General features: G+C 39.9%; 1 protein-coding gene and 1 long non-coding RNA gene across 5 annotated transcripts in view; both read right to left on the bottom strand.

Annotated features, from left to right (window-relative positions):
• ERAP1 (endoplasmic reticulum aminopeptidase 1) overlaps positions 1-12,866 on the bottom strand; it is a 47,610-nt gene that overhangs the window by 21,812 nt on the left and 12,932 nt on the right. For all 4 annotated transcript variants that reach the window (XM_040447944.1, XM_040447950.1, XM_040447947.1 and 1 more), the window contains exons 5-8: positions 6,751-6,871; positions 5,865-6,019; positions 5,404-5,517; positions 3,717-3,848 (exon numbers count right to left, since the gene is read on the bottom strand). In XM_040447944.1, coding sequence (XP_040303878.1) covers positions 3,717-3,848; positions 5,404-5,517; positions 5,865-6,019; positions 6,751-6,871 — 522 coding nt within the window. The remainder of the gene's footprint in view (positions 1-3,716; positions 3,849-5,403; positions 5,518-5,864; positions 6,020-6,750; positions 6,872-12,866) is intronic.
• Positions 4,444-5,397, bottom strand: LOC121012761 (uncharacterized). The gene is made up of 2 exons (XR_005782282.1): positions 4,931-5,397; positions 4,444-4,697 (listed from the first exon to the last, which is right to left on the bottom strand). It is a non-coding gene; the product is annotated as an uncharacterized LOC121012761 (long non-coding RNA).

Raw genomic sequence — 12,866 nt, 5'->3', positions numbered from 1 at the left:
ACATCAACCCTCAGTTTGTTCTCAGTTTTTAAGAGTCTCTTATGCTTTGGCTCTCTCCCACTCTAACCTCTTTTTTTTTTTTTTCCTTCCCCTCCCCCATGGGTTTCTGTTCAGTTTCTCAGAATCCACATATGAGTGAAAACATATGGTATCTGTCTTTCTCTGTATGGCTTATTTCACTTAGCATAACACTCTCCAGTTCCATCCACGTTGCTACAAAGGGCATATTTTGTTCTTTCTCATTGCCATGTAGTACTCCATTGTGTATATAAACCACAATTTCTTTATCCATTCATCAGTTGATAGACATTTAGGCTCTTTCCACAATTTGGCTATTGTTGAGAGTGCTGCTATAAACATTGGGGTACAAGTGCCCCTATGCATCAGTATTCTGTATCCCTTGGGTAAATTCCTAGCAGTGCTATTGCTGGGTCATAGGGTAGGTCTATTGTTAATTTTTTGAGGAACCTCCACACTGTTTTCCAGAGTGGCTGCACCAGTTTGCATTCCCACCAACAGTGCAAGAGGGTTCCCGTTTCTCCACATCCTCTCCAGCATCTATAGTCTCCTGATTTGTTCATTTTGGCCACTCTGACTGGCGTGAGGTCATATCTGAGTGTGGTTTTGATTTGTATTTCCCTGATGAGGAGCGACATTGAGCATCTTTTCATGTGCCTGTTGGCCATCCGGATGTCTTCTTTAGAGAAGTGTCTATTCATGTTTTCTGCCCATTTCTTCACTGGGTTATTTGTTTTTCGGGTGTGGAGTTTGGTGAGCTCTTTATAGATTTTGGATACTAGCCCTTTGTCCGATATGTCATTTGCAAATATCTTTTTCCATTCCACTGGTTGCCTTTTAGTTTTGTTGGTTGTTTCCTTTGCTGTGCAGAAGCTTTTTATCTTCATAAGGTCCCAGTAATTCATTTTTGCTTTTAATTCCCTTGCCTTTGGGGATGTGTCGAGTAAGAGATTGCTACGGCTGAGGTCAGAGAGGTCTTTTCCTGCTTTCTCCTCTAGGGTTTTGATGGTTTCCTGTCTCACATTCAGGTCCTTTATCCATTTTGAGTTTATTTTTGTGAATGGTGTGAGAAAGTGGTCTAGTTTCAACCTTCTGCATGTTGCTGTCCAGTTCTCCCAGCACCATTTGTTAAAGAGACTGTCTTTTTTCCATTGGATGTTCTTTCCTGCTTTGTCAAAGATGAGTTGGCCATACGTTTGTGGGTCTAGTTCTGGGGTTTCTATTCTATTCCATTGGTCTATGTGTCTGTTTTTGTGCCAATACCATGCTGTCTTGATGATGACAGCTTTGTAGTAGAGGCTAAAGTCTGGGATTGTGATGCCTCCTGCTTTGGTCTTCTTCCACCTTTTTTTTCAATGTAACTTTCTAATTCCCAAAAACATCCTTCTTCTCCCCTCAAACCCCTCTATTCACTTCCTGTATATACTATCTGATCTTAAATCTTTTTTCTAAGCAATAATGATTCCATTGACCCTGAAAGCCCTTCCTACTTCCTTTTCTTCCTAGAAAGAAATCACCCTTTAAGAAGTACAAAATCTCCTTTTCTGAGAGAATTTCTTATATCTTCTCAAGACATAGACTGTCCCTTTTTCTGTGGCTCTAGGGGACGGTGGGGATAACAGGCAAAGTCAGGATCCCTGAATATCGACATGGAGTGCATATCTCTGCCAAAAGAATGGATACTTTTTGAAGTTTTTATTGATGGGGTGCCTGGGTGGATCAGTTAATAAGCTTCTGACTCTTGGTTTCTGCTCAGATCATGATCTTACAGTTGTTGAGTTCGAGCCCCATGTTGGGGCTATCAGTACAGAGCCTGCTTGGGATTCTCTCTCCCTCTTTCTCTGCCCCTTCCCCACTCACACTTGCTCATTCTCTCAAAAGAACTAAATAAACTTTTAAAAAACACAAATATTTGAAGTTTTTATGGAGGTATAATTTACATGTAACAGTTTCAGGTGTATAGTGATTAAATATTTGTATATACTGTGAAGTGACTACTACAATAAGTCTAGTTAACATCTGTTACCACATAGAGTTACAATTTTTCTTTTGATGTGGACTTTAAAGATGTACTGTTAGCAACTTCCCAATATGCAATACAGTATTATTAACTATATAGTACATGCTGTAAATTACATCCCAGTGACTTAAAGGTTTTCTAACTAAAAATATGTACCCTTTTAACCCCCTTCACCCACTGACAACCACCAATCTGTTCTGTGAAAGGTGAAGTTTTTTGTTTTTTAAGAATACCACATATAAGCAAAATCATATGGTATTTGTCTTTGACTTATTTCACTTAGGATAATGCTCACAAGGTCCATCTACACTGTCCAAAGGGCAAAATGTCATTCTTTCTTGTGGGTGAATAATATTCTGCTGTATATACATATCACATTTTTCATCCATTCATTCATTGATGGACACCTAGGTTGCTTCCTTATCTTCATTATTGTAAATAATGCTATAATGAGTATGAAGGCGTGTATTATCTTTGAATTCGTGTTTTTGTTTTCTTTAAACACTCAGAATTGCTGAATCATACGGTAGTTCTATTTTTTAATTCTGCACAAAGAGCAATGGAGCTGCCCTACGCATGTAGTTCTATTATAAATATATAATGTGTGTGTGTGTGTGTGTGTGTGTGTGTGTGTGTGTGTGTGTTTTCTTTTAGAGGCAGAGAGTGCGGGAGCAGGAGAGGAGGCAGAGAAATAGAATCTTAAGCAGACACCACATCCAGCATAGAGCTAGACACAGGGCTCAGTCCCACAACCGTGGGACAGCCATTAATTGAAGAGACTCTCCTTTTCCCATTGTATATTCTTGGCTCTTTTTTCACAGATTAAAAAAAATAATAATAACCGTATGTGTGGGTTTGTTTTTGGGTTTTCTAATTTGTTCCACCAAGTTATGTACTTGTGTGTTGTTTTTATCTCCCCTGAACTACTTATGGAAACATCGAAGAAATACCGTTCTGTTTACTACAAATAAAACAGCCTAGTACAATGATAATGACCTTCTCTGCCCATTAAAAACAATGGAAACAGTTGGGAATGGAAAGAGAATTGGAAAAGCATCCTTGATCTCATGAAGAAGGAACTATGACTTTATCTCCAGGTTGCATTGCCAAGGGAAATTACCCAGGTTCCATGTAACCAGTGTCATAAGAATCCTTTTTTTTTCTTTTTTCTTGTCCAGAGAAGCCAGATATCAAGATTTTTATGTAAAATTTCCCACTAGATGTTAGCAACCATTTCCAATTCTGTATTAAACACACTGTATCGGACAGTATTTTGCAGTTCAACAATATAAACCATTTTTGAAGGCAGTGAAAGGCAAGCTACATGGGGCACGGATTTTTGCCTGGTACAACAATTATGCTCAATCAAGACCTATTTGTTGAATGATAAATAAAAGACAAAGTTATTGTAGACCATGGATTTTCACTTTATGACAGAGTAAATGACAAACTGACTATAATATAATCTTTAGGATTACAAACCAAACTTCAAGTTAAGCCTTAAAGAGTCAAGTTTAAGTTTAACTTAAAGTTAAGCCCCTGCCAGCATGGGACAGCATAAAAGGCATTCCATCTGGGTTGTTCCTTAGGGAAAGCCACCCCACAACCCTCTGTCATCTCTCCACCAAAGTCTTTATAAGTTTGATGTCTAAAATGTACCCTTATAATCCATTTTTACCTTTTCATAAGAAACTTCATCAAACATTTCCCGAATCTGAGCAGGATTCTCTACAGCTGTCGACACAGGGTGTGAAGAATTTAATGCGTCTGCCTCCATCACATCAAAACACTTGCCAAAGAAATAATCTTCCTATTGAGACAAAGACTTGATTTATTTTTAGATAAAAAATATCAAAGGACAAATGTTTTATCTGGGCTAGATAGAAGTGCAGTTTTCTAAAGAGCATCCTAGAAACAATTTTAGGTGAACATTTTAGATTTTGTTCATCTTAAATGCCTATCACTTTAGAAGACAATTTTCTCTTAACTTAAAAATAGAACTATCATTCCTATAGTCAAACAGTGCCAAAACAACAAACTAAAATGTGTAGTGATTCCAACATCTCCAATCATCTTATTTTAAGGCAAAGAAATTTAAATTTTTTAATGTTTATTTATTTTTGACAGAGAGAGACACAGAGCATGAGCAGGGGAGAGGCAGAGAGAGAGGGAGACACAGAATCCGAAGCAGGCTCCAGGCTCTGAGCTGTCAGCACAAAGCCTGACACGGGGCTCAAACTCACAGACCGTGAGATCATGACCTGAGCAGAAGTTGGATGCTCAACCAACTAAGCCACCCAGGGACCCCATAGAAATTTAAATTTAAAACTATATGGTCAAAAAAAAAAAATGGAGGACAAATTCCAAATATAATCTAATTTCTTAGGGCATATTACTCAACAGAATAACATACACACATCATCATTTTTATTATTAAGGCATATGTGGAAATGGGAAAATATTTATGATCCATTGCAGTACAATAGTTATATAGACATTACAACTATAAATTATGTGTACAGGAAGATGAAAATGAGAAGTTAATATACGCCTAGGTCAAAATTAAAGTGGGGTAAAGGATTGTTTGGGGGATTTTGTTTGTTTTTAAAGTAAGTTTCTTTTTTAGCTTTACTACATGCGATTTTCACAAGTTAAACACCTGATTTTTATTTATTTTTTTTTCAATGTTTTTTATTTATTTTGGGACAGAGAGAGACAGAGCATGAACGGGGGAGGGGCAGAGAGAGAGGGAGACACAGAATCGGAAACAGGCTCCAGGCTCTGGGCCATCAGCCCAGAGCCCGACGCGGGGCTCGATCTCACGGACCGCGAGATCGTGACCTGGCTGAAGTCGGACGCTTAACCGACTGCGCCACCCAGGCGCCCCAACACCTGATTTTTAAAATAAACATGTAAAGGTTCCAAAGCATTAAGTCTGGGACTCCCGAGTGTAGGCTCATAAGTAAACAAGTGTGCAGTTACCTAAAACAAGTAGAATCGTATTTGATTTGACAAGCAGGATACTATTGAAATAAAAGCAATCTGTACATAATCCTTCAGAGAGGAACCTAATCGTTGAGGAAATGATATGCAACAGACAGGCTGTCATTACTTCTAGCTTTTTTATAATAAGGGAGGATAAGATTTAACATAATTTCCTAACAATCACATATTTGGAAATAAGCAATCCAGTTAGGAAATAAGCATTTGTGTTACCTTTCAAGTTCACTAGCATTTTAGAAACCAGATTCTTATCTAAGCTATCAGGGAGTTATTAATATTTCCATGAATTCTATAATCAAAGACCAGCAACACTGAACAAAACAGCAGTATCAACTTATTAAAAATAAGTAAATACTTCTTACGACTTTCAGTTCTGGATGAGTCACAGTGACAGACACAAACTCCATAAACTTCGCAAATCCCTCATTTAGCCAAAGATCATTCCACCATTCCATAGTCACGAGATTCCCAAACCACTAAAAGGAAAGTACTAGATTATTCATACATTTCTATGGAGACTGGATTATCTACACAGTTACAGACATAAGGCATTCAGAAGGAAAGATTTCATATGTTCAATGTCAGCATATAAGTAACATTTACAGAATTTTTTATCAAAATAAGAAGAAAAACCTTTCGACATTCATTTTAAAACATGGGACCTTATGCTTTAAAAGAAATCATTTTTCCTATTGAAAAAAAGACAAAGTAAAGATGAATCGATACACTTCATGTATCAATATGAATAGTCTTTCAAGTCCCATAAAAGCAAAATAGATGTAGTTTCACCACAATTTTTAAAAGTATCATTTATCTTGTGTACCTGGTGGGCGAGTTCATGGGACACAGTCAAAGTAATGCCAAGCTTATTTGATGCAGAAGACTTTTCAGAATCAAACAATAGAACAGATTCTCTGTATGTGGTCAGTCCCCAGTTTTCCATAGCGCCACTCTCAAAGTCAGGAATAGCAGCAAGATCTTGGAAAGGACACAAAAATGTATTAACAGTCCCTAAACTAGACATTGCCCAAACACACTAACTTTCATAATGGATGGGTGTAGGGATCAAAAAAAAAGAATTTATCACAACCTAGAAAAAGAGGCTCAGTGATTCAGGGTTGCTCTGCTATTGCATGACAAAGTCAGATTGGGGCCTCGGGCCTTCTGACTCCTCTTCCAACTTTCTGACAAGGAATTCAGGGATTGGATACTCTTAATAATAATCACCTCAATTATACACTTGACTTTGGATGCCCTCGACTCCCATACACCTAAAATCTCAAACAAATAATAGTTTTAAAAGCCCATTTAAGAAGGAAACGGCAGATTTTCCTTACACTGTGTAAATGTGTTCATTAAGAAAAATTTATTGAGCACCCTCTCTATTTCTACCAAATATGTGCAAATAATGAAAAAGATGCAGCTTCTGCCCTTTGCTGTCTGCCCACGAATACAACTGAGTTTATCTTTAAGGTCAGAAGGTAAAATTATCACCATGACATGTGCCTCAGAAATCTTATCAAGATCTGCTCCTGCTATTATTAGAAATTTACTGTATAGATTAGGGGTGAGAAGGAGCAACCTTCTCCTGCCAGAGGTCTAGACTTGAAGGGCTGCTGAGATACCATGGGAATGCCAATTACGGGCATATAATACATAGCTGAGGTCATTAAATGCCACAACTTGAAATAATCTTGCAAAATTTCTACCTTGTTTGGGTAAGGGATATGGAATGCTGAAATAATCCTCATAAAACTCTAGAAGAGTCACTGCAGCATCCAGTGCGTAATCTGCCTGATGTATCTTGTCTGGCACAGCATATATGGAAACCTGAAGAGAAAGCACAGTTACTCAAATGCCATAGTGGCTTCTCTCCACGTGGGGAATAAACTTAGGAATTCTCTGAGCTTGTACCCATGGGTTAACAAGGCATAAAGAAATAGGAAGCCACAGGATGAAAGCACCCAAGATTTGGTAACCAAGATTAGATATTCAGGGCCGAAGCGCCCCAATTTAGTACAGAATCAGAAAGCTGCTTTCATGGGAGGGAAGGTCCAGAATAGGTGAAGAGGTAAATAGGGCTGTTGCCCAGCCCTAGGTAACAGGTATATAGGGCTGCTGCCCAACCGCAACAGGCCAAAGTTGCCCAGAGGGGAGCTTATTAGCAAAGAAAGGTACCTTGATGTCCCTGAGGTAGCATGCTCTCACTCTCTTGTCCCCTATGCAAGCTAGGATAAACAGACAACAGCCCCTCATGCCTGCCATAAACAACCAGCTGCCCAGCACCAGGACTTTGCTTTGTGTTGACCAAAACCCCTAACACTGCATATCTGCAAAACCCCCTTTTCCTCACACCTGTGAGTCAATGTTCATGGTTTCACTGTCTCTTTGTGCACATCCATCACACTTTTAAGCCTTCTGATTCTAATAAAAACACAGCAAGGACCCTTACTCGGGGCTCTTGTCTCCTCCGAAACGTTAGCCTCTCTCACATTTTAATCCTGCGTCCCAATTTCTTGCTGGAGAAGAGAGAACTCCAGACCCTAAGTCTACAACAGATGGTGACCCAGGCCTGACATGGCCAGAAGGTGGTGCAACTCAAGGACTGAGGGATGCCATGGACCGACTAAAGAGCTCCAAGAAAAACACACCAGATTACAATCTCCTCCTGATGAACTAAGAGAAAAGCGAAACTGTATTAGGATTTGCTGCCGCGGAACTTTGGAGAGATTTATCATGGGAGACTCCCTATCCCCAGAGCAGAAAGAGTACATTCATATTTTACAATCATTGGGAAAGGTGGCTGGCACTATCTTCACTCAGAAAGCACTCCCTGAATTATGATTACCCAGCAACACTGCCTCAGATATCAGATCACAAGGAACTTATGATCTTGATATTTGGGAGCGAGTAGGGAAAACATTAAAATCTCAGCATTCCGAGGTGGCTAATGTCCTCCCCTGAGGTAATCCTTACTTGGTCCATTGTCCATACTGCCCTTCTCCCATTGAGTTCAGACGATGCATATAAAGATATAGAATTACCCAAAAAAGAGGAAAACCCTAGGCTTTTTTATAGTCAGCCTGTGCCTTCACTGCCTTTACAGCCAGAAGATACCCACCCTCTCTCCAAAGGGTGGGACGATATCGAGCCTCAAGAAACCTCACCGACTGGTTCTGATAAAGTCCTCACCCCAATGCAAAAGTGCATTAAGAAGCCCAGAAGGCCGTTGAATTCCAGGTGTTTCCCGTTGTCGGGCAAAACGGGCAATACGTCCGTGAAGGCCTGCTCTTTCAAATAGTAAAGGAATTGCAGAAATCAGTTCAGCTGTATGGCTCCACAGCCCTTTTACGATCTGCATTTTAGAAACTATTTGTGGCACTATTCCATGTGTGCCTAGGACTGGGGCTCTCTTATAAAAATCATTTTGACTCCAGCCCAGTATGCTGTCTATGCCCAAGAGTTTCATGACGCTTGTGTAACTCGTGCTATGCAAAACTTTGACGCTGCTATTCCAGCGTCTTTTGAACAGCTGTCCAGTACAGGACAATGTTCCCAACTAAGGCAACAAGCTCAGCTTCCAATCATTGTCAGCAAAACAATGCACTAAAATAGTATGACTTATTTTACACAGGCCGTCTCTTTTAAAGGGGACTCTCTCTCTCTCACTGTTACTCCCAATATACTCTGGCTACTCTAACTACACGTGGGGGTTTCTCCCTCATTCATTTCCTTGGTCAATGACTACGATAATTAGAGCCAACTGTCTCTGGTTAGTCTACCTCAGGATGGAGGTTTTAAGGAATATTCCCAAGCAGCTGTCAAAACTCCTTTTGTCTTGGGGAACTTCTCTGTCTTCTCTGGCCTGACATAAGACTGCCTAATTCCACAAGTGGAAAACAAAACAACAAAAATCTGTACCTGCTCATCTATCTGAGCTAACAGGCTTTAGGACCATGAGAACTCTTTCTCTGCCCTCTATGCCTTTATCTGCCTTCAGGCCAACTGTGGGCACCTCACCCTTTAGGCCTTCCCTTCCCACTCCTCAGGGTCCTGCACCAACTGGGATACAACCTGCATATCTGGCTCTTCAATGCCTCAGGCAGCATCAACTCTTCCTCCTAAGAGCAAAAAATACCCCCTTAGACTAGGGCCACCCACTTCAGAATTCCTCACTGGTTCCACAGGAAAAAATTGACAATGGTAAACTTTTAAGAGGACACAGATAAAATGTAATTAAGATAGACATGTCTTTTAAATTATCAAAATTAAATAATAAAACTTTATTCTACTAAGGTTCACTGAAGGTCAAATAAGTTCATTTTATCTCTTTTCCAATTTGTCAGCCAAAGGATGACTTAAAGTAATGGTTAACTTTGTCTCATAGTTTTCATGGGTAATTGTTAAAATAGCTTTCAGGGTCTTTGGTAACCTGAAACTTTAACATTTTGCTTAAATGATAAATTGAATCTTTTGAACATTTAGGCCTCTTCCAAATCAAATGGAATGGTAAAGCATTGCTTACTAACCGTAGGTTTGTGCTTCTGGTTTCTATGACAAAAATACTGAGGACATTTAAATCTATTAAAAAGCATGCTTTATGCTTAATGGATCCATAAGTCTGCCACCTAAAAAATTTCTGATGTAACAGATGGTTTACAATGGGTTACTACTTTGTTTTCAATGGAGACTAAGGTTTCTAAGAGTTAAAATTCTGCTAAATATAATTAAGGCTAATGGAAATAAGGAAAGTAACTCCATATATAAAAAAAGTAAGAGATACGTAAGAAAGATATAAAAAATGAGCATACATTTTTGTTAAAGGTAATAAATAAAATTTTAACAAAAAGGGTAAAATGACAGGACCACATGCCCTTTTTAAGTTGTTTTACTTAAGCCTTGGTTGGAATTACCCATTCCTTATAATCCACAAGGCCAAGAAATTGTAAAAGGAGCACATAGTATGCTCAAAAACGTGTTAAAAAAACAAAAAAGCAGGGCGCCTGGGTGGCGCAGTCGGTTGAGCGTCCGACTTCAGCCAGGTCACGATCTCCCGGTCCGTGAGTTCGAGCCCCGCGTCGGGCTCTGGGCTGATGGCTCAGAGCCTGGAGCCTGTTTCCGATTCTGTGTCTCCCTCTCTCTCTGCCCCTCCCCCGTTCATGCTCTGTCTCTCTCTGTCCCAAAAATAAATAAACGTTGAAAAAAAAAAAATTAAAACAACAACAACAACAACAACAACAAAAAACAAAAAAGGGAGAGATACCCATGGCTATCTACATTACAACCTCAGCTCCTTCTTGATCATGCTATGATTACTCTTAACTTTTTAAATCTTAATCCTCAAAGACTAACAGCAGCTGAGTGACATTCTTCAAAATCAGATAAACCCTCTCATCCTATGGTGTATACCAAACCCCTGAAAGGGGGCCCACATGGACTGGGCCCACTAAACTTCTCACCTGGGGTTGAGGAGGATATGTTTGTGTTCTTTCAGATTCTGGACCTCTATGGATCCCCTCTCTGTTGGTTGGTGAAGCCATACCATGGAGACCCCTGGATATCTTCCAATGAACCAGTACTTCCAGAGAATGACAATTAATGAGCAGCCACCAGCCTCCCTTTTTCAAGATGGAAGAAGCCTCTTCATTGACTCCTCATCCTGAAGCCACTCCACAAACGCAACATAACTTGGGGAAGCCTTAATCTCCTGTCTAACCAGGCCGGCATCCTCTTACAACACAATGGTATTGCATATACCCCTGACTCGCATCTGATGGCCATGATCTCCATCATTGACAGGAATTCGATACAGGTAACCCTGATTCTTCTCCTTGTCCTCATTTGTCCGGGCCAAGCTCAATATTCATATTGGGCTCATCTCCTTAACCCACCTATATTTGACAGCTTAACACTCCTAGACCTGGATATTCCTGGTAGCAATAATGACACTGAATTCATGGGAGGAGCCAATCTTAACCTGCCCTTCCAAACTGAACAAGAGCATTGGCTTTATATGCCAAGACCTCAATGGTGGCTTATCCCAGCACCTCCTATGTGTGTTACCAAACTTAGCAATCTGCTTGTCTCAAAGTAAGAATCAACTGGCTTTTACATGTACAGACCAAAATCTCTAAAAGGCCAATTTTACCTTTTTCTCAGCCACAAGCTTTGATATACCGCAAAAAACAAACATATCTCACACTCCTAATGTTCTAGCTTGCTCTAGTCTCAAGTATTCAGACCACCCCTGGAATAATATTCCTTGGACAACCTGTTATGGAGAGACTGAGCATAATCTTCACTGAGGCAATTGGACCATTATTGACAGGGGTCCTAGAGGACATCTTGAAACAAAATATTCAAATAAGACCATATCCTTTGACCAATCTAGTAGACAGAACATTTTTTGGAAGGACAGAGGCTTGTCTGGCCCTATAATTTCTGCACATAAAGGGAAATTAAAAGGACCCTGGCTTGTTAATCTTTGGAAGCTAGGCCTTTCTTCGCTCATACTGTTAGCCATGGTGAAATTTATGTAAATCAACATATTAACATAACTTGGGCCTCATGCCTGCCATAAACAACCATCTGCCCAATGCCAGGACTTTGCTTTGTATTGACCCAAACCCCTAACACTGCATATCTTCAAGATCACCTTTTCTCACCAACACATGAGTTAATATTCACAGTTTCACTGTGTCTTTGTGCACAGCCATCACACTTGTAAGCCTTCTGATCCTAATAAAAACGAAGCAAGGACCCTTACTCAGGGTTCTGGTCTCCTCCCGGATATTAGCCTCTGTCTCATTTTAATCCTGTGTCCGCTCTCTTGATGAACAAGAGAGAACTCCAGATCCAGAGTCTATGACATCTCCACAATTGTATGGAAGATGGACATCAACAGTTTCATTTTGTGGAATATGGTTGCCACTTAGGAAGAAAATTGGAAGTTCGATTTCTTGTATTAATGCCACCTATTTCTGACCAAGTCCCCTTCTGAAAACTACAACATGCTGGATAACGTAAACAAAAAGTCTTCTTAAAAATGTTCTTATGGAATAATGGAAAAGTAAAGAAAACTTAAATGCCAAAAATGAATAACAGTAGAACCCTCCTAGACAGAAGAGCCCTGCAGCCAGCTTTTGTCCTGAGGACACTAACCTAACACAAATGGACTTGAGCTTTGGTTTTCACAGCATTGAAGGTCTCAGGGGATAGAAGACAAAGTCCAGAGCCCGTCCAAGGGGGGAAACCCCAACAGAATATGCACCATGCATAAAGTTGAACCCTATAGGACCATACCCTTTCTGTAAAGATAAACTAAAAATAGCCATCCCCTTCCTCAAGGAGACTGCAAGGGGGAAAAATGCCTTTTTCAAGTCTTGGTACCATATGGGGAACGTTGTGGGAAGTCCTGAGTGAATCAGCAAGTTAATCTTCATGCTGGTTAGCAACTGGACTCACAATAACCAGGTGGCTCAAAAACCTGAAGCTAATAATTTGATTTAAAGTGGTTCATGGGCTGGTAAGGGCTCCCAGGCATCTGCCAGGAGCAAACAAATTCTCTGTGGAAACCCACTGTCAACTCAGGTAGTGTAAGTTCAATACACACACAGGAACAAAACAATAACTAGCAGAAACAACAAATCACAGAATGAGACACATAAAGACTTCAGATAGGACAGTTAACTAGAATATAAAACATTTAATGTGTTTAAAGAAATAAAAGGCCTAAAAATACTAATAGGTAAAAAGAATTCTTGGACCTAATTCCAATGTGTGTGTGTGTGTGTGTGTGTGTGTGTGTGTGTGTGTGTGTGTGTGT

The sequence above is a fragment of the Herpailurus yagouaroundi genome, unplaced genomic scaffold (genome assembly GCF_014898765.1).
Source record: "Herpailurus yagouaroundi ecotype Mexico unplaced genomic scaffold, PumYag 29, whole genome shotgun sequence".
Taxonomy (NCBI): Eukaryota; Metazoa; Chordata; class Mammalia; order Carnivora; family Felidae; genus Herpailurus; species Herpailurus yagouaroundi.
The sequence above is the reverse complement of the archived record's forward strand: the minus strand, read 5'-3'. Positions and strand labels throughout refer to the sequence as shown.